This window comes from Eschrichtius robustus, chromosome 20, assembly GCF_028021215.1.
Source record: "Eschrichtius robustus isolate mEscRob2 chromosome 20, mEscRob2.pri, whole genome shotgun sequence".
Taxonomy (NCBI): Eukaryota; Metazoa; Chordata; class Mammalia; order Artiodactyla; family Eschrichtiidae; genus Eschrichtius; species Eschrichtius robustus.
This window is the reverse complement of record NC_090843.1, coordinates 58,469,771-58,490,243: the sequence shown is the minus strand read 5'-3', so window position 1 is coordinate 58,490,243 and position 20,473 is coordinate 58,469,771. Positions and strand designations below refer to the sequence as shown.

The 20,473-nt window shown below is 53.0% G+C and overlaps 2 protein-coding genes across 2 annotated transcripts; one reads left to right on the top strand and one right to left on the bottom strand.

The window, feature by feature from the left end:
- Positions 1 to 1,396: 1,396 nt before the first annotated feature.
- Positions 1,397 to 20,473, bottom strand: PFAS (phosphoribosylformylglycinamidine synthase). The gene is made up of 28 exons (XM_068530256.1): positions 20,215 to 20,473; positions 17,135 to 17,294; positions 16,914 to 17,049; positions 16,339 to 16,444; positions 15,774 to 15,963; positions 15,592 to 15,697; positions 15,108 to 15,248; positions 14,865 to 14,989; positions 14,568 to 14,696; positions 13,814 to 13,945; positions 13,556 to 13,684; positions 10,082 to 10,155; positions 9,814 to 9,970; positions 9,465 to 9,526; positions 9,156 to 9,317; positions 8,787 to 8,912; positions 8,521 to 8,652; positions 8,060 to 8,290; positions 7,744 to 7,924; positions 7,582 to 7,665; positions 7,201 to 7,356; positions 6,860 to 6,979; positions 6,405 to 6,550; positions 6,073 to 6,280; positions 5,832 to 5,923; positions 5,638 to 5,752; positions 4,372 to 4,695; positions 1,397 to 4,273 (listed from the first exon to the last, which is right to left on the bottom strand). The coding sequence occupies exons 1-28, from the start codon at positions 20,272 to 20,274 to the stop codon at positions 3,963 to 3,965; spliced, it is 4,095 nt and encodes a 1,364-aa protein (XP_068386357.1). The 5' UTR covers positions 20,275 to 20,473; the 3' UTR covers positions 1,397 to 3,962.
- LOC137754524 (cytochrome c-like) lies at positions 2,646 to 3,041 on the top strand. Its single transcript, XM_068530257.1, has one exon. The coding sequence runs from the start codon at positions 2,660 to 2,662 to the stop codon at positions 2,972 to 2,974; it is 315 nt and encodes a 104-aa protein (XP_068386358.1). The 5' UTR covers positions 2,646 to 2,659; the 3' UTR covers positions 2,975 to 3,041.

Sequence of the window (20,473 nt, the reverse complement as noted above, 5' to 3'; positions counted from 1 at the left end):
TGAGCAGCCACAACCCCTGCTAAAATACTGGAAGGTCCTATTTCTAGAAAGGGGAATCAGATATCGGGGAACAACTGGCATCCCCTTCCACAGGGAGTGATGGGGAAGTCAACAGAACACAAAGTAGGGGGTGAAGGTGATAGAGAATGGCATGAACCTAAAATGGGCAAGATTTTCTTCGAAGGGGGTGGAGAATAATCTGGGAGTGGTACAGAGAGGAACTCCCTGGCTGGAGGAAGGTGAGATGAGGTTTGAGAATAAACGCCACCACCTGGAGGGGCTGTGGAGTGGCTTTCAGAGCAGTTGGTTTCCTGGCAAGGCAAAGAGAGGCAGAAAAGAGCTAGCCGGTAGTTTGCTAGACGGCCTTTGGGAGAGGTGGGGAGATAGAAGCTGGGTCGGGACCAGCAAGGACAGGGTTGTGAGGCTTCTGGATAAAAACAAGCTCAGCTGACTTGGTTTTGGTAGTGTCCAAGGGTGGGTCTTGCTTGGCCAGGGTAATCTAAACCAGAAACCGCTCCAACTCCAAAATGCATGAATTTACCTATCACAGCCAATCAGCAGGTTACCTCACATACCGTCCTTCTACTTTTGCGTCAAGCGCTTATAAACTTGACATCCAAGACTTGGTATCAGCCCTCAAAATTGTGCGTTTGAGATTACCTATATTTTATATACACACGCACACGCGCGCACACACACACACACACACACACACACACACACACACACACACACACACACACACACACACACACACACACACACACGGCTTCCCAGCCATCAGGGAGGAATATTGAAATGCCCAAAATGACCCCTACTCCCCCAAACTGCTCAGGGTAGGTCAGTTTGCAAATGAGAAAAAGACCTGAAACAGTTATTTTCTCCATAGCCGTGATTCGACAGTTTCATCAGTCTCTCCTTAGGCTACTCAACTAGGAGTACACCACTCAGACTGCCCATTCCCCCCCCCCCCCCCCCCGCAGGTCCAGTGCCCTCAGGGATCTGAAAGACCAGTCTCCATTCTCAGGGAAATTTCTTTAACCAAGATGTTGAGCTATTCAGGGGGCAAACTGACTTGAGCTGTACGACAGGACAGTCACAGCGGTCACGAGGAAGTGGCCTTTACACACACTCCTGTGAGCAAAGGGAGCAAGGTCAGCTGTCAGCAAGAAGTCCTGACAATGCTGCCTCCCGGAAATGTGATTGCAGGGCAGTAGGAAGCAAATGCTGCCATTTATTTAACCTTAATCCTTCCTTTGTTTTAAAAAGGGAGGGGGGCTATCAAGTACTTTGCTGAACTCTTATGAAAAATAATTTAGTTACATATAAAATGCCTAGTATATGCTTGGTTCATGGTAGGTGCCGTATACAGATACTATTTTTTTTTCAGCTTTATTGAGATATAGTTGACATATAACATTATGTGAGTTTAAGGTGTACAAAGTGTTGATCTGATACACTAGCGAGTGATTACCACCATACCTTACACCTGCATCACATCTTATGCCTGCAGCACATTGCATAATTCCTACTTCTTTTTCCTGGTGAGAACATTTCAGACCTACTCTGGTAGCAGCTTTCAAGTATACGATACGGTATCATTAGCTATAATCACCATGTTGTACCTTAGATCCCCAGAGCTTGTTCATCCACTATCTGGAAGTTTGTACCCTTTGACCAACATCCCCCTTTCCCCCATCCACCATTCTAGTCTCTGTTTCTGAGTTCAGCTTTTTTTAGATTCTACATATAAGTGAGATCATATAGTACTTGTCTTTCTCTGTCTGACTTATTTCACTGAGCATAATACCTTCAAGGTCCATCCATCTTGTCGTACACATCAGGATTTCCTTCTTCCTTGTGGCTGAATACTATTCCGTTGTGTGTGTATATATATATATATATATATATATATATATATATACATCGCATACAGATATTATTTTATTTTTTATTATTTATTTATTTATGGCTGCGTTGGGTCTTTGTTGTTGCACGCAGGCTTTCTCTAGCTGTGGAGAGCGGGGGTTACTCTTCGTTGCGGTGTGTGGGCTTCTCATTGTGGTGGCTTCTCTTGTTGTGGAGCACAGGCTCTAGGCACGTGGGCTTCAGTAGTTGTGGTGAGCGGGCTCAGTAGTTGTGGCTCGCGGGCTCTAGAGCGCAGGCTCAGTAGTTGTGGCACATGGGCTTAGTTGCTCCGTGGCATGTGGGAGCTTCCTGGACCAGGGCTCGAACCCGTGTCCCCTGCATTGGCAGGTGGATTCTTAACCACTGCGCCACCAGGAAGTCCCACAGATATTATTTTAAATACTATTAGACCATAAACTCCCTGGTGGCAGCGACAGTGCTTGGCACTGTAGCAAACCATCAAAAATTAATGGAATGAATGAATGAACGAATGAATGAATGCATACTAAAGGCTCAGTGCTAGGGATAAGGAAGGGAGCTGCTAAACTAGAAGCAAAGATTAGGAATATTGAGTTCAGAGGCCAGCACCAGGGCAGTCGTATGACTCAGCTGGAGACACTGTCACAGAAGCTGCCAACAACTGCTTACACTTAGCACAGCGCTGCATTTAAAAAGAAGAATCGAGAGAGCAGGACGTTCGGTTTGTGAGCGGGAACCTCTTAGTCGTGCACGGAGAAAGAACGATTTAAAAATGGGTGATGTTGAGAAGGGCAAGAAGATTTTTGTTCAGAAGTGTGCCCAGCGCCATACTGTGGAAAAGGGAGGCAAGCACAAGACTGGGCCAAATCTCCGTGGTCTGTTTGGGCGAAAGACAGGTCAGCCTGTCGGATTCTCTTACACAGATGCCAACAAGAACAGAGGCATCACCTGGGGAGAGGAGACACTGATGGTGTATTTGGAGAATGCTAAGAAGTACATCCCTGGAACAAAAATGATCTTCACTGGCATTAAGAAGGGAGAAAGGGCAGACTTGATAGCTTACCTCAAAAAAGCTACTAATGAGTAATAGTTGGCCACTGCCTTATTTATTATGAAACAAATGTCTCATGACTTTCTACGTGTACCATATTTAAATTGATCTCATATACTAGAATTCAGATCATGAATGGATGATGTAGTATTTCTGTCCTGATTTGAATAAGATTGGCTTGTGGCTAAATGAATATGGTCAGCTTTTTGAATTTTGATAGTAATTCTGGTTCAACAAGTACTATCACTGTTTTCCCCTTCTAAAGAGATGATTAAACGTGAATAAGGAACGTTAAACTCTTCAGGGATATGGTGAATGCCTTCTCAAACCCTATAGGAGATTGGTTTTATATTTAGATTTCTATAACTGGTTATATTAATGTATTTAAATATTGAGAAGCTCCCTTCACTGTCTCATAGACCAGCAGAATTCACCTGTGTTTCAAGTTGTGTTCATTTGCCTGTTAAAGCAAGGGCTGAAGATACACTGACAATGTCCACTTTATCTTTCTGGTCTTAACGATGCCAATTTAATTAAAATTCTCTATCTAAAATTTAAAAAATAAAATAAAAATAAAAAGAAGAATCCAGAAAGCTTCTGCTGTTTTCCAGATGAGCACGCCGAGGTCCTGACTTGCTTGCTTTTGTCCGCCCCCACCCCCTTAAACCCCGACGAGGAAGGGGGGCATAGGACACCCCTCCGAGCTCAGATAAGTGACATGACTGACGTGGTGCAGCGAAGCAGGGCAGTGGAAACCCCTCCCCCCACGCATCCTGACTTCCCACCGCAGGCTCTATTCTCTGAACCGCATGTTGCTTCCCGGGCCCACAAAGGACAAAACGTGTTAGAACAGAACTGAAAACGGATCCACCAGCGTAAGGCATAGACAGATTCATAAAATTAGCCAAGGTTTTTTTGGGCATTTTGGTCCTTGTCTGTCCAAGATGCACAGAAATAATATGAGGTACTTCTAAAGACACCGTGGGTAAAAACCACGGGGCCCAGGGGAGTCTCCCCGGCCTGCTCAGCGGCCTCCTTCCCGGGTCCAGTTTCGGGCATTGATGAAGAGCTGGAGCCAGGGGGAGGTGGTCAGAGTGTCAAATGGAGGGGGTCGCCACGCCCACTGCCAAGGCCTCACACACCGCTCAGGGTGAGGCATGAGAGCCAGGTGGCGGCCATCGGGGGAGCAGACGCCAGCCATGCCCCCTGGGGACCCGTTGGGATTCAGGGGGTACTGTTCCGTGGGGTTGCCGTCATCGTCCGCCCAGTGCAGCGGAGCCAAGCCCCTGGCCTCAATCTGGGCTTGGAGTTCCGGGGAAGAAAATGCCATGTAACCTGGGGCAGAAGGAGGGACGAGGGACTTGAGAGCAGAGCTCCGTGGCGTCCTCCCCCACCCTTGCCCTCAGGCCCTCCCCGCCTCCCCGGAGCCTGACCTTCCCCGTGGGCGCTCCACACGGGCAGCACGGCACCCTCCATCCCGCGCAGCATCAGGGCCGGCCCGGGCCCCACTCGCACGCTGGCCCAGCGCGACTCGAAGCGCCCAGACCTGTTGTGGCGCAGCAGGAGGCCGGGCCGGGCCGGCCAGGGCTCGTGGCCCATCTCTGCCACCTCCTCACCAGGACTGCCTCCCACCCAGCCCAGCAGGGCCAGCAGCTGGCAGCCGTTACACACGCCCAGGCTGAAGGTGTCTGGCCGCTGCCGGAAGCGCCTCAGCTCAGCCCCAGCCTGGGGGTTAAAGGTCACAGCAGCTGCCCACCCTAGGAGGGAACAGGAGGCTGGGGTGAGCGCCGTTATGAGGGGGGGACCGTCACCTTTCCATCCCAGCGTGCCCCATTACACTCGCCCAGGACCTCCCCCCTTTGCAGAGCTCAGGGCAAACGCCGGGGAAAAAAGCAGGTTTAACTGATTGAAGCAGATGTTGCCAACTCCTGGGCCTGAGACGGCCCATGACGAGTTTTCTGCTTAGGCAGCAGAGCATTTTCAAAATTTTTTATTCAGTTGCCTAACATTTAATCAGGATTTGTGGCTTCTCTTGAAAAACAGAAAGATCTGGCTGTGCCGAGCCTGCTTTCTGACGGGACAACCTGCTGGAGCTGAGTAGCAGCTGCTGCTTCTGACAGGGCACATGCCCCCGGTGTTGGCACAGCGCCACCCAGCCCACCTGCCTCACAAGCTACCTGCAGGGGGCTTCCCTGGTGGCACAGTGGTTAAGAATCCGCCTGCCAACGCGGAGGACAAGGGTTCGAGCCCTGGTCTGGGAAGATCCCACATGCCGCGGAGCAACTAAGCCCGTGTGCCACAACTACTGACCCTGCGCTCTAGAGCCTGCGAGCCACAATTACTGAGCCCGTGTGCCACAACTACTGAAGCCCGCATGCCTAGAGCCCATGCTCCGCAACAAGAGAAGCCACCACAACGAGAAGCCTGCGCACTGCAATGAAGAGTAGCCCCCGCTCGCTTCAACTAGAGAAAGCCTGCGCACAGCAACGAAGACTCAACGCAGTCAATGAATGAATGAATGAATGAATGAAAAAAAAGCTACCTGCAGGCCTGCCAGCGGCTGGCCCAGAATGAATGCGCTCATGCTCCCCCGGCCAGCCTCGTGGAGGCGAGAGGCCAGTTCTCAGTCAAGGGAGAAGGGGGCTAAGGCAGCTCTTCAGGAACATGCGGGGAGCGAGTGGGCAGGGCCGCACACCCACCTTTGGCAGAGCCCAGGACGTCCGCGTAGCTGAAGCCGCCCACGAAGGCCATGCCTTGGAACGTGTCCAGCCTGACTGCTCCAGAGCAGAGGTCCTGCATGGTCACGTCCCACACCTGGCAGGAGGGGGAGGGCAAGTGTCAGAGGGCCCATGGCCCAAAGCCCAGCCCCGGCTCTGCCAGGCAACCTGCTCACCTCAAACCCAGCCAAGTGGAAGGCATCGGCCATCTCCCGGTCTCCGTTACTGCCTTCTTCTCGAAAGATGGCAACTCGGGGGGCGGGACCACCTGGGGGGAGAAGGAGTGTCCTTGTGCCAGAGGGTTACTTCTCCACCCCAGCCCCCCAGACACTTTTTCCAGGGCAGGCCCCCGCATCCAAGCCTTGGGCTCCTCCCCAAAGTGCCCGGGCAGCCAAGCCACTACACACATTCCCTCACCAGGCTCATGAGGCACGGAAGCTTTGGGAAAGGTGGGGGGCAGGCAGTAGGTGGGCCCCGTCCGCTCCCTCAGCCCCTCTTCTTCCTGGGCCACACAGTGGGGCTCTGCCTGCAGCCGATCCAGCTGGAAACTGGTCTCCTCCCAGAGGGCTCGTAGCTGCCCAACGGGCTCCTCCAGAACGACAGCCCCGTTCACTGACACCCGGACCTAGAGAGGGGAGCAGATCTTTCAGGGGCTGAGAGCAAAGATGTCCACGTTGGGCCCCCTCCGAGGCTGGCAGAGGCAAACCACGACCTTCCCGCTGCAGGCCTGCCATTCCTCACTTCCTCACCATGGCGTGGGGCCCGGCGTTGCCTGTGCGGCCCAGCTCCAGGCAGTGGAGGCCAGCCTCCCGGTAACGTGTCAGCACTTGGCCCAGGTCTGGCTCTTGCACCTCCAGCACCAAGCCTGGCTCCTCAGCGAACAGTACAGGCAGCGCTGGGAGAGTAACAGAGGGGTCAAGGTGACTAGGGTATTGCCAGGGACTCAGAGGTGGAGTCAGGTGGCTATGGCTAAAGGAACGAAGGCAGGGGTCAGGGATGGGGTGAGGCCTGGGAAAGCAGGACCAAGGATGTGGCCTCAGGGTCTGCAGGAGGTTTCAGAGGTGCCACCTGGCTCAGTGGTCAGAAAAGACAGCAAGGGACTCGGGGGAAAAGGAGCTGGGGACACTCCACTCTTTAATAGGACATGGGGTCCGCAGGATGGGGCAGGCAGCCCAGGCTGGAATCTAGACATCAGGCTCCTCACCATTGACCCCAGAGGCAGGGACGGCCACCTCTATCCCACAATTCCCAGCAAAGGCCATCTCTAGCAGGCAGGTGATGAGACCTCCGTCGCTGACATCGTGGCCTGAGCAGAGGAGGCGGTCTGGAGGAAGGAATAAGATGCTCAGCAGCCTCGGGACCCAAACCTGGAGGCCCCGCCCCGCTTCTGGACAGTCGGGAGAGGGCGGGGGCGAGAGTGGGGGCTCACTCAGAGAACCAGAGAGAAGGGCGTCGGATCCCTCTTGGCCCACCCTCACATGCTCAGCTGGTCAGTGCCTGCCCCGTGCCAGCCACAGGCACCGTCTCCTCCAGGGCCTCGCTCACCTTTCAGCAGCCCCTGGGTGATGCCGAAGGCTCGCACCAAGTTCTCCGGAAGGTCCAGATCGGGAGGCTGCTCGCCGAGCTGGGAGAAGCACTGGGCCAGAGCCGTGCCCCCGAGCCGGTGCTGCCCGGGACTCAGAGGCACGTAGAGCAGGTGGCCTGGGGAGACAGGGAAGGGGTGAGGGGAGGTGGGCGGCTCAGGAGAACCCCTCCCGCCATGCTCACTGAAGTTCCCGGGACGTGGTGAGACACCCAGACCACCAGCCCCAGAAGGCACCACGGCCCCAGTGCTGAACGAGGGGGCCCAGCACTCACGGAGCAGACCCCAAACAAAGGACCCGGCTGTGAATCCACAGTGCACCGAGGAGAGGGAAGAACCCCTACCTCTCCCTCCGGGACGCTTGAGGTCTGGGGTCACAGTGGCTGTAATGTCTGGACAGACAGCATAGGCTGAGATGACCAGCGACCCTGCGGAGCAGGGAGTGGAGAGTGAGGCGCAGCCCGGCCCACAGACCTGCCCGTCGCCCTTGGGCGCCCAGAGCTCACCAGGAGCCCGCACGGTCTCAGCGCCAACCCGGGCGGCCATGCTGAGGGAGTCCTTGCCGCCGTCCACTGCCACACCCAGGGCCGCCATCACGGCCGCCACAGCCCCACAGGCGTCGGCCAGAGCCGCGCCCTCCCCCTGGAGCTTGGCCGCCCACATCCAGTTCCCGCTGCATTTCACATCCTGGGAAGCGGCAGAGACTCGCGTTAGGGAGGGAGGGCGGTGTGGAGAGGCTGGGGGCAGAGGGGTGAGCAGGCGGTGGTTGCGTCTGCGTCCCAGAGGCCTGGGGCTGCAGGGCAGAAGCTGCAGGGGGCTCACCCGGAGGTCGGTGACCAGAGCAAACACCAGGTTGGTGAGGGCTTCGGCCACGGCCAGCCGGGCAGCAACCTTGGGGTCCAGCAGGCTCTTGACTGGCTGCTCTCCCAGGGCTGTGGCAGCCCCTACGAGCTCCTGGTGACTCAGTGCCACCACCGCCACGTCTGCCAGAGGGGTCTGCAGGGGTCCCACACACTGCTGCTGCGCCACCAGGCCGCCCACGGAGCGGTCCACCTGTGGAACCAGGTGGAGTTGGCAAGAGGCCAAGGGCGTGGGAGGCCTGGCTCACCCTGAACACAACAAGACTCAGGGCGGACAGCAGGGGCTCAGGCCATCGGGGTAGCTGCCCTGCCCCTGCCACGTCCCCCTTGGGCCCGGGGGGCTCCCACAGCCATCCCCTGGGCTGGGCAAGCAGAGGGAAGGGCGCAGAGGGCTGAGGGGGCGGAGCAAGGTGCGGGGCGGACCTTGCTGGTGAGGTAGCGCTTGCTGGCCACCGCAGGCAGCCTGAGGACCCGTGCCAGGGCCTGGCGCACGCTCAGCCCTGGGGGCAAGGCCAGGGGCCGCAGCACGGGGAGACTCCTCTGGAGGAAGAACTCCTGCAACACAGGTGGCAACAGTGGTGTGAGCGCCTGGGGAGGCGCCGGGCACACAGGTGACAAAGCACGTGTAGGGCAGACGATGGTCTGAAGGGCTGGGCCAGAGAGGGAGAAACCTCCCGCCCCCCACATACCTTCCGGGGCATCTTGCCCAGCACCCAGTCCAGATCCAGGTCCACAGGGGTCGGGGGAGGTGTTGGGGGGGCATCCCCCTGGCCATCTCTTCCCATAGGACACTCCCGATCATCCACCAGCACTATCTGTAGACCACAGGGACACCGCCCAGAGAGAACGAGACTATGACCACCAGCAGGGAATAAACACTTCTGGAAAGCCGGCAGAGATGCTCTGTCCACCCCATCTGGCTTCTCCTGTTGAGGCCCCCGGCCCCACGCTGGTCCCCACGGCTCCCATCCTCTCGTCTCTTTCCTGAGACAGCTCTCCCTCCTAGGCAGCTCAAGCCCACTCACAGCATCTGTTACCGACCCCCTGAGCCAACTCACTCTCCTGTCTCCAGTGATGGTGCCCACAAAGCAAGCTGGGCAGCGTTCCCGGGCGCTGACACGACTCAGGAAGTCCCGGTCGGGGGGCCTCAGCAGAAGTGCATTTGACTCCTGGTACTCGGCCCCCCAGATTTCCAGGGCGTTCAGGGTCGGGTCCCCGAGCTGCACATCCATGGGGGAGGATGAAAGGGAAGGGTCAGCGGGCACTTCCAAGTCTCATGTTCTTGCTGGGAGTGGGGGACAGATGGGTGGGGCCGGCTGGGACTGGCAGGGGCAGGGAGACAATCAGACTTCAGGGAGGAGACCCACCTGGAAGCGGCTGGTATAAATGACGGCTCCGGCTGGGTCACTCAGCTCCTTCAGGACGTTGCCTGGTGAGAGGGTTTCCGGGAGAGGCTCTCACCTGGCCCTGGTCAGCACCGGGCAAACAAAAGGCCGTTCCCAGCCTCCAAAGGAGCCCCTAATTCTGTGCATCCCTGTTTGAACCGCTACTGCACCCTCTCCAGCAACTAACCCTGAGCCTGTCCAGAATGTGTAGTGGGTGGAGAGTGGGGCCCAGAGCTAGCTGGTTGGTTGCAGATCCGCGATACCTCTCCCCAGACTGAACCTGGCAGGAGACCAGGTAGGCCTGGTCCCCTGTCCCAACCCCTCCTCTCACCATTGCCACCGGCGCCCTGGTCGTGAAGGCTGCAGATGGGGTTTCCCCCGGGGGCCTCCACGCAAGCCCGGATCACACGGTTCATCTTCTGTTCCATCTCCGGGTCTCCCCGCTGCACAGCCCCAAAGTCCAGGTCGCTGGCGTTGTCTCCCTGCACCTGGGAGGACAGATGGCACATCTCAGCTCAGGGGGGCTGGGAGCTCACACCCCACCCATGCATGGGGCCCAGAGATGTCATGGAGTTGGCACCTGAGCTATTTGCACTTGCCTGCACGGACGAAGCAGCTCCGCCCCCAACTCCAATCCTGTAGACAGGACCCCCAACCTTCACAACGTCCATGCCTGCGAGGAAGGAGGGCAGAATCAGAACACCCGGGAAGTGACCAGACGTGTGAGAAAGAAGCAGTGTGAGGATAAAGGGAAGCTGGTGTTAGAGCTGAGAGCAATCAAAATTCTTTGATTGGGTAAATACACTTTGAGGAATTTACCCTCCAGATTTATTCTCACAGGTACAAAGCACCTACGTACAAAATTAAACACTGCAGCATTATTTGTATTACCAAACACGAGAAATAATCTAAATGCTAACAACAGAGAACTGGTTAAATAAATTATGGTATAAGCCATATAATGAAAAACTAAGCCACCGAAACAGAGAATTTTTTTTTTTCGTTATGCTGCGCGGCTTGCAGGATCTTAGTTCTCCAGCCAGAGATTGAATCCAAGCCCTCAGCAGTGAAAGAATGGAGCCCTAACCACTGGACCGCCAGGGAATTTCCCCGAAAAAGAGAGTTACATATGAATATAATGAAATAATCTGATCTCATCAGTATGAAATGATCTCCAAGTATATTGCTAAGCTGAAAAAAAGCAAGGTGCAGAAGTATGCATACCCACTTAGAACAGCATCAACAAGAATAAAATACTTAAGACTTACACACTGAAAATTATGAAATATCTTAGGAGGCCTAAATAAATTGAAAGAGATTTCATGCTTATAGATTGGAAAACTTAATATTGTTACAATGGCAATACTCCCCAAAGTGAACTGCAGAGTCAACACAATCAGCCACCTTTTTCAAAGAAACTGACCAGCTGATCCTAAAATTTATATGGAAATTCGAGGGACCTAGAACAAAGCCAAAACAATCTTGAAAAAGAAGAACAAAATTGAAGGACTCATACTTTCCGCTTTTAAACTTGCTGTAAAGCTACAGTAATCAAGACAGTGTGTTACTAGCAGAAGGAGACAGGTAGATAGATAGGTCATTGGAATAGAACTGTGAGTCCATAAATGAGCCCAAACATTTATAGCCAACTGATTTTTGGCAAGAGTGCCAAGACAATTCAATGGGGGTAAGAACAGTTTTTTTCAAAAAGGATTGTTAGAACAACTGGATATCCACATGTGAAAGAAGGAAGTTGGATCCCTACTTCATACCATACACAAAAATTCAAAATGTATCAGAGACCTAAATGTAAAAGCTAAAAGCTATAAAAGTATTACAAGAGAATATATGAGTCAATCTTGGTGACCTTGGCTTAGGCAGTGGTTTCTTAGTCATGACACTATAAGCCAGAAGCCACAAAGAAAAAATATATAGATAAATTATACTTTACCAAAACTAAAAACATTTGTGCTTCAGAGGACACCATGAAGAAAGTAAAAAGACAACCCACAGAATGGAAGAAAATATTTGCAAATCATTTACCTATCAGATAAGGGGCTAGTATCCAGAATATGCAAAGAACTCTAACTTAAACTCCAAAAAAAAAAAAAGACAACCCAATTTAAAAATGGGCAAAGGACATGAATAGATATTTCTCCAAGGAAGGTATACAGATAGCCAAGAAACATAGGAAAAGATGCTTAACATCCTGAGTCATTAGGGAAATGCAAATCCGAACCACCATAAGATACTACTTCACATCCACTATGATGGCTATAATCAAAGAGACAGATAAGTGTTGGCAAGGATCTGGAGAAATCGGAACCTTCACACACTGCTGAGGGGAATGTAAAATGGTGCAGCTGCTTTGGAAAACAGTCAGGTAGTTTTTTCAAAGACTGAGTACAGTTACCATGTGACCTAGCAAGTCTACTCCTAGTTACCTACCCAAGAGAATTCAGAACATAAGTACATAGGAAAACTTGTACACAAATGTTTATAGCAGGACTTCCCTGGTGGCGCAGTGGTTAAGAATCTGCCTGCCAATGCAGGAGCCCTGGTCCGGGAACATCCCACATGCCTCAGAGCAACTAAGCCCGTGCGCCACAACTACTGAGCCTGGGCTCTAGAGCCAGCGAGCCACAACTACTGAAGCCCACGCGCTTAGAGCCCGTGCTCCGCAACAAGAGAAGCCACTGCGATGAGAAGCCCGCGCACCACAACGAAGAGTAGCCCCTGCTTGCGGCAACTAGAGAAAGCCCGCGTGCAGCAACGAAGACCCAACGCAGGCAAAAATAAATAAATAAATAAATAAAATGTTTACAGCAGCATTATTCATAATAGCCGAAAAGCAGAAACAGCCCAAATGTTTACCAACTGACGGAGAGACAAAATGATACAGCAACATGATGGAATATTATTCAGCCATAAAAAGGAATGAAGTACTGATACATACTATAATATGGATGAACCTTTAAGACATCATGCAAAGTGAAAGAAGCCAAACACAACATTTATAACAGGGAAATTCATCGAGACAGAAAGTAGATTATTGGTTTCCAGAGGCCGAGGAAGGGGGCATGGGGAGTGACTGCTCATGGGTGCACGGTTTCTTTCTGGGACGATGAAAATGTTCTGGAATTAGTGGTGATTGACGCACAACTTTGTGAATATACTAAAACCACTGACTTGTACACTTTAAAAGGGTAAACTTTATGGTACATGAATTACATCTTAATAAAATGGTTATTAAAAAAATAGGTGGGGAATTCCCTGGTGGTCCAGTGGTTAGGGCTCGGCGCTCTCACTGCTGGGGCCCCGGGTTCGATCCCTGGTCGGGGAACTAAAATCCCATAAGCTGCGCAGCGAGGCCAAAAAGAAAAAAAAAAGTGTGCACACATGCTATTTGTTTAAAAAAGGGGGGGGTTTTACTTTAAAATGTGTATCTCAGAAATAACTAAAATAAATAAATAAATAAATAAATAAATAAAAAAGGGGGGCAAATATACACATGGGTCTGTTTATGTATGCAGGAAAAACCTCTGGTAGGGTACAAAAGTAACCAATTAACATTGGTTATCTTTAGGGAGGGAAACTGGGTGGCTGAAGGTCAGGGGAAGGAGAGTTTCCACCGTATAACCTTTCCTTGCTTTTTAAATTCTGAGCCATGTGACGGGTCACCCATTCAATAAATGGTACCTGGCCTTTATCTTGATTCCACCACAGGTCCTAGCATGGTGCCCAGCACCCGATGGGCGCTCAGTAAATGTCGACCAATTGAACTGAGCTTGCAGATAAAAACAGGCCCTGGGTAAACACTGGCTGCCTTGACTTAGCAGGGTGGGCCCCTGCCATGCAGAAGTCAACCCGGGAAGAAACAGAGGCCACACAGACTGAGCCTGCCCCACTGGCATAAAGCCCTGCCCTGCCTTGAAAGCCTGTACTGGGGAGAGGAGACATGAGCTGGGAGATAAAAAACAAACCACTGAAGTTCCTCTAAATTCCACTCCTGCGGCTGCCACGTGCTGGGGAGAAAGCTGGCTGGACCTGGTAGACAGGTGGCGGGCTCTTACCTGGCTCTGGGGGCTCCTTGCTCACATGCTCAGCTTCCATGGACCCAATGCCTCCACTAAACATGATGGGCTTGATCCACTCGCGCCGCTGGCCATCTGGGAGCTGGAGGCCCAAGGAACGGGCAAAGCCTGGAGTGTGGATGGCACAGGGAGAGGGACAGGGTCTAGTCAGCCAGGCTCCTCAGCGCTCACTGGGTCACACACCTCACCCTACCCCGCCTCTGGGACTGTTAGCCCCCATGCCCCCTCAAGCCTCACCAGCCAGAACTGGTTCTCCAAACTTGTTGCCGTAGTCAGAAGCCCCATTACTGGCCTCGATGGCAATCTCCAGGGGTCGGGCAAAGTTCCCAGGATACTGGAAGCTTGGATCCTCCCAGGGCATACTGTAACCTGGGCAGGAAGGAGAAAGATGGATGGACTGTAAAGATGGAAGATGGAGGAGTCAGGGCCCTTCAGGAAGAGTCTGACTCTTGGGATCAGAGTTCTTAACACTTTCCAAGAAATTGGATTTTGGGACTTCCCTGGCTGTCCAGTGGTTAAGACTTCCCCCTCCAATTTGGGGCGGGGCGGGGGAGGGTGTGGGTTCGATCCCTGGTCGGGGAGCTAGGATCCCGCATGCCTCGCAGTCAAAAAACCAAAGCATAAAAGCAGAAGCAATAAACAAATTCAATAGAGACTTTAAAAATAGTCCACATCAAAAAAAAAAAAAAAAAAAAAAAAAAAAGGATTTTTGGGGCAGTTGATGGCCAGAAGTCCAACCCAGTACCACAGTTCTTTTTGGCTGAGTAGATACTAGTTTATAAAGAAAATTGTGGTTCTGCAAAGCCAGATCTGGGTCTTCCTTGGCCTACTGTCCTCACAACCACGGTTGGCGAAAGGCCAGCTACTCTAGAGCCCTCCCTCCCAAGAAAAGGTACCCATGATGACCCTTTGACCTAAGAGATAAGTGTCCAGTGCCTGCCAGGACAAGGGATCTGGAAGGGGAGATGGGTAGAGAGGAAAGAGACGGGACCTGGGATGTGCAGGTTTCCAAAGCAATAGCCAGCAGTGCCGGCCACCACGTGGGCCCCGCGGCCTGTGCACTGGACATCTCGGATCCGGCCCCCTGTGCCAGTGGTCGCACCGCTGAAGGGGGCTACTCCTGTGAAGAGAGAGGGAGGGTATGGGTACTGAAAAGGCAAACTCCACCTCTGACCACCCCACTGAAAATAAGGACATGCAGCCAACCTGCTGGTCCCCAGGTGGGCCTGGGGCCTTTGCCCTACCCTATACTCTGACCCTGCCTATCCCTCCTGAGGACTCATCTCACCTGTGGGGAAGTTGTGGGTCTCTGCTGTGAAGACGACATGTCTCAGCCCCTGACGTTGCCTGAAGCAGCTTGGCCGTGAGGGGTCCTCGGGACGCAGGAATCGGACTTCCTTCCCCTGGATTGCACTGTGGACACAACCGTTCTGAGTCTCACTTCCTTCCTGGGATCTGCACTTACCCCACCAGAGCCTGGGGCCTCCCGTTCCCTGGGTCTGAGGTCACCCCGGCTGAGGGCACAGCCCACCTGCTGTTGTCACAGAACTTGAGGACGTTGTTGGGGTGCGAGGATGCCTGGGTGCTCATGATGGACTCAAACAGCGAGTGTGCCAGCTCCTGCCCATCCACGTGGAGTCGGCCCTTGAAGAACCAGTGTCGGCTGTGCTCACTGCAGGGGGTGACGTGGGGAGGGGAAGGCAGGGTGGAAACATGGGTCATTTCTCAGGCCTTGCCATGTCTTCTCATCAGCATAAACGGCAGAGTTACGGCCACAGGTCAAAATAGATTCCAGAAGTCATAAGCTTCCAACAGTCTGTCATTGTGGATGGTCCAGATCCAGCGTGAAGATAAAACCAAGATGTGAATGCAGACTACTGGATGGATGGGGAACCCAGGTACTCAAACAGACTCAGGGAGGCCCCTAGGCCAAGAGAGAGCCATGGAGAGTCCCTGTGGTCTTCCCTTCCAACCTCCACGGGCTCAGACATCAGAATGTCCCCATTCCTCCCCACCTATTGGACTGAGCCAAGTCGAAGGCCTCCACAGTGCTGGGGTTCCGCTGCAGCTCCTGGAAGCGCTTGGTGTAGAAATCCAGGTCCCAGGAGTCTAGGGCCAGACCTAGGAGACAACCACCAGAAGAGCTGACTGTGGGACTCAGCACCCCTACTAGCCTGGCCTGGGCCTTCCTGCTCACCTAGCTCCTGGTTGGCTTTCTCCAGGGCAGACCGGCCCTCGGCCAGTATGTCAATTGGGCCGCCGAGGGGTGCTGGGATGCACCCCAGGGAGAAGCTCTGGATGGGACAGGGGAAGTGCTGCTCTGTCATCCGGTCACGCAGGGTAGCCAGGGCGACGGCCTCCAGCTCAGCCGAAGGCGGGTGGGCAAACTAGGGGTGGAGACACACACAGAAGGCGAGGGGTGCAGGGTTGAAGAATGGACAAAATGGTCCACCCTCGTCCTCCAAGCCACACAGGACCAGCCCACTGCTAGCCTCTCCGGCACCTTTGTTCAGATTAGAAAAAGATGCTCCTTCCAGGCATGAGTCCCTGTCAGCATGCACAGATTAGTAAGGGGAGCACAGGCTGGGTTTCTGTCCTGTTCACTCCTCGACCAGGTGGCCTCAGGCAGTGAACGACCCGCAGACAGGGCAGGCGTCAAACCAGGAACTCCTCCCCCTGCTTCTCATCATTTCCTTAGAGTTTAGGACCCAATCTCTTCCATTTCCTCCTCCTGATCCCCCCCTGGCTGCCTACTACCTCACCGAGAGCAGGTAGCGCCGGGTCGGCTCCACGCGGTCCACAGCCCCCAGCCCCGCAGCCTGGCACACTGACACGATGTTGCTGGACGTTGGCGTGGAGAAGTTCAGCCTGTGGATTGGTTAGGACCAGATGGTTAGAGCCCCAGCTGAGAAGGTGGATCCTGCCCACTGCTGTCCAGGCAATCTCCCGGCTCTACTTACCACCCCCCTGCACCTGCCCACACCACTGGCCTCCAGCCTCAGACCTGGGCACCGAGAAACCTGCTTTCAAAGGTCATTCAAATCAAACCATAACTGTTCTTGTAGCAACAAAATGCTTCAATTTCAACTTCTCAGAATACAACGTGTTATATTCCAGAACATGCCTGGCAGCTGGCTCAGTCTTCAAAGGTATCTTCCCACATGGGGAAAGCATGTGCACAGCTTTCTAGGCGGGGAGTAGGATGAAGGGAAAACAAGTCTCCCAAGGACCACAAGAGGAGGAAGAGGAATGAAAGTGGAAGGGGTGGCAGTGTGTGTTTGGAAAGGCTGATGGGCTCTGGACCATGGAACGAGCTACCCGAGGCTGAGACACCTGCCTGGGCCCGACCTCCAGCAGCAGGTCAGTGGAGCCGGGAAGGAGCCAGGACTCCGGAGCGACATCGTCCAGTAACAAGGGGCAGCCAAACAGCCATGTCAGCTTCTTCGTCTCCTCGGCGCTCGGGGAGGACTCAGCTGCAGGGAGACAGGGCAAGGACACCTTGAGACACTGCCCCTGGCACGTGGCACCTCTCCCAAAGGATCCAGTAAGTGGCCCAACCTGTCCAGTTCACGTTGTAGCACAGCTCGGTCTTGACACCCTGCAGCTCTGGCAGTTCCCCTCGCAGCTTCCTTTGAGTATATTCAGAGGCTGCCCTCTCGTGGCCAGAGGGACGGACATAGAAGTGAAGGACTGAGGACATCTCTGTAGGTGTCCTTTGCTGGCGAGACGAGTTAGAAAAAATAACATTCACTAGAGCCTATCTGTTGAACTGATTTCAAGTTTCAAGGACAGCTGAGGCTTCGGAAGCGTTAGGGGTGTGGTGGGGGAAAGCAGTGGGGGCACTGGGGCATAAATGTATCCAGACATTTCCCGTCCGGTGTGGTCAAGGCCACAGGACTGTGGGTACCAACCTAGCACTTTAGGAGTGGGAAAGACTTCCTAAGGGAAGTGGCATCTAAGCGTAAACCTGAAGGATGAGCTGGACGGGGCTGGCCAGTGAAGTCAAATGATAGTTCCTCTACTTCACTGTTTCAAAACATTATCTCCCGGCTCAAGGTAAATCCAAAGCCTTTAGCCTGACAGTCAAAGGCTCTCCACATCTATTCCCCAGCGACTTCAACTTCTGGTCCCAGTGCTTCTCAGTAGGACCCTGGCTTTACTCACTAAACCCTGCCTAGCCTCCTCGCCATTCCTTTGCCCCATCCTAGAATGCCTATGCCTATCCCTAACCTGTCCAAAGCTTTCCCACTTGTCGAGGTGAGTACAGGTCTCACCAGCTCTGGGAGGCCTTCTTCACTGCTCCAGTGCTCAGGGACACCTCCCTCCTAGCAGAGCTGAGGGCTTCTGATCTGTACCACTCATTCAGCTCCGATCTCTCTCTCTCTCACTCTCTCTCTCTCTCCCCCTCCCTCTCTCTCTCTCTCTCTCTCTCACACACTCACACACACACACACACACACACACACAGGTCTCCCAGCTGTACACGGCCTCTTCCCAAGGAAGTGGGAGGAAAGCAAGCTCATTGCCTCGCTTCTTCACTTGGACAACTCATAGGCATCTCAAATCTAACTTACTCAAGGCTGACTTTGACTATTCTGTCAAGGTCACCAAAGACTGCAACGTTGCCGATCTAGAGGTCACTTACCTTCTTACCGTATTCGGCCTCTCAGCAGCATCTGACTTATTCATTCTCTACTTCCTGCAACACCCTCCTCTCTTGGCCTCCTGACACCACTCTCCTGATGCTCCTCCACCTGCTGGTTGCTCCTTCTCAGTCACCTGTCTGGCTCCTACTCTGCTGCTCCACCTCTAAATGGTGGGTGCCCAAGACTGTGCCCTTTGTTCTCTTCCCTCTAAATGTTCTTCCTAAGAGACTTCATCCAGACCTGTGGCTTTAAATACAATCTATTAGACTGAACCAATGAAACTGCCAGCATTCAACCATTTTTGACTCAAAATGGCAATTTCACATGATTCGAGTTACTATCTGCCAACAGATTCCATAACTTTATCCAACTCTGACTCTCCCTGAAACTCCGAACTAGTACATTCAAATGCTTAGGTGACATTGCCATATAGATGTCTCATAAACACAGATAGCCTGTTTTGGCCAAAACAGAAATTTTGATTTATCGTTTCTCCAGACCTGCGGTTCCCCCCATTTTCCCCATCTCGGTTAACACCACCATCATCCAATCTGTTGCTCAAGCCAAAAACACAGGAGTCGATCTTAATTTTTCTTTCCCTGAGCCCTCTCTATGCCCAGTCTGCCAGCGAATCCATTTCCAAACATATCCCAAATCTGTCCACGTCCTTTCCTCTCTGCTACCATCACTCCAGTTCAAGTCAGTACCAGGACTCACTTGGACTAATGCATCAGTAGCCCTCCTGACCAGGACCCCTGATCCTACCGCTGCCCCAACCACAATCCACTCGCCACAAGTTAGCATAAATGAGATCATGGCTTCTCATCACACACGGTATAACATTCCAACTCACTACCCTGCTTTATGTTGTCTGGCCATTGCCTACCTCTCCAACCCTACGTCACACCACTCTCCTTCTCACCTACAATGCACCAATCACACTGGCTTCTTTTCTATTACTGTTTTCTAACTTGACAAGCTCAGTTCCGAAAGGCATTTTTCTCACCCTGCTATTTGCATGGCTAGCTCTTTCTTGTTACTTAGATATCAGGTAAAATTCACCTCCTTGAAAAGGCCTTCCTTGACCAACTGCCCTGAAGTAGCCATTATGAGATGGTCTTATATTAATCTCCTATATAGCATGTATCACTCTCTGACATTTTATTTTTAGCTCTGCCTTCCCCACTAGAACAAAATCTCGATGAGGGCATGAACCGTAGCTATTTTACCTCCATCGGATTACCAAGGCTTAGAACAATACCTGGGGCTTAAAAACCAAAAAATCTCAAACTTGTAGACTGACAAGTTCCAGGCCAGGTCTCATTTCAGCAACCAGTGTTCCTGCCAGATCTTGATTCCTCCCTTTCTCAGCGGCCCCCACCCAATGCTTATGACCCCCTTTATTATTTTTTTTAATTTATTTTTTCCTTTGGCCGCACTTCGTGGCTTGTGGGATCCTACTTCCCGGACCAGGGATTGAACCCGGCCCTCGGTAGTGAGAGCGCTGAGTCCTAACCGCTAGACTGCCAGGGAATTCCCCTTATGACCCTTTTTAAAGTTAGGCGCCTCAGTTGTCCTCCATACCATAATTCCTTCACAGGAATTATCACAACCCGAAATCATTTTGTTTATTATACCAGTTGATTTTCGTTTATCATTCCCAGTGAAACAGAAGCTCCAAGAGCACGAAGACAGCATTGTCTACATCAGGGCTGTCTTCCCAAAGACCAGCATGGTACTTGACATAAAACAGGCTGTCAACGGATTTTTTCTTGGTTGAATGAATGAATTGTCAGAGAGGGGATGAGTTTACGTGGGGTCTCCCCTGCCGGGCGTCCAACAAACGCGAGCGGACACCTGCACTAAGGCGGGCACGCAGGCACCCGCTGGGCGCAGCACGGCCTGGTGGGGATCCTGCAGCGGCCTGGATCAGGCTTTGGGTGGGTGGCTACGGGGTGAAGCATGCAGGGGCATCCGGGTAAGCATACGCACGTGGCAGCCGTTCTCGCACTCCCTGAGCTCCCGGAATCCTGGCGCGCCCATGTACGTCATCCGCGTGCGCCGCAGGAAGAGGCGAAGCCTGAGAACGCCCCCGCCCACTCTCGCCTGCCGGGGTCAATTAACTTTTGTGAAAATACAGTCAGATCCGTGCAGCCAGCTTGAGCTCTGACGGAGACCTTGCATGCGGGAAACGGACTGAGAAGCACCTTACCTGTCCAGGACTCGGTTTCCCTTCCCCTACTCCCTTGGC

Coding starts and splice junctions, on each gene's coding strand:
- LOC137754524 (XM_068530257.1), top strand. CDS start 2,660: ATGGGTGATGTTGAGAAGGGCAAGAAGATTTTTGTTCAGAAGTGTGCC.
- PFAS (XM_068530256.1), bottom strand. CDS start 20,274: ATGACGTACATGGGCGCGCCAGGATTCCGGGAGCTCAGGGAGTGCGAG. Junction 17,295..20,214: donor AGTGCGAGAACGGCTGCCAC/GTGCGTATGCTT, acceptor TCGTCTCGCCAG/CAAAGGACACCTACAGAGAT. Junction 15,249..15,591: donor GACTTGGCTCAGTCCAATAG/GTGGGGAGGAAT, acceptor CACCCCCTGCAG/TGAGCACAGCCGACACTGGT.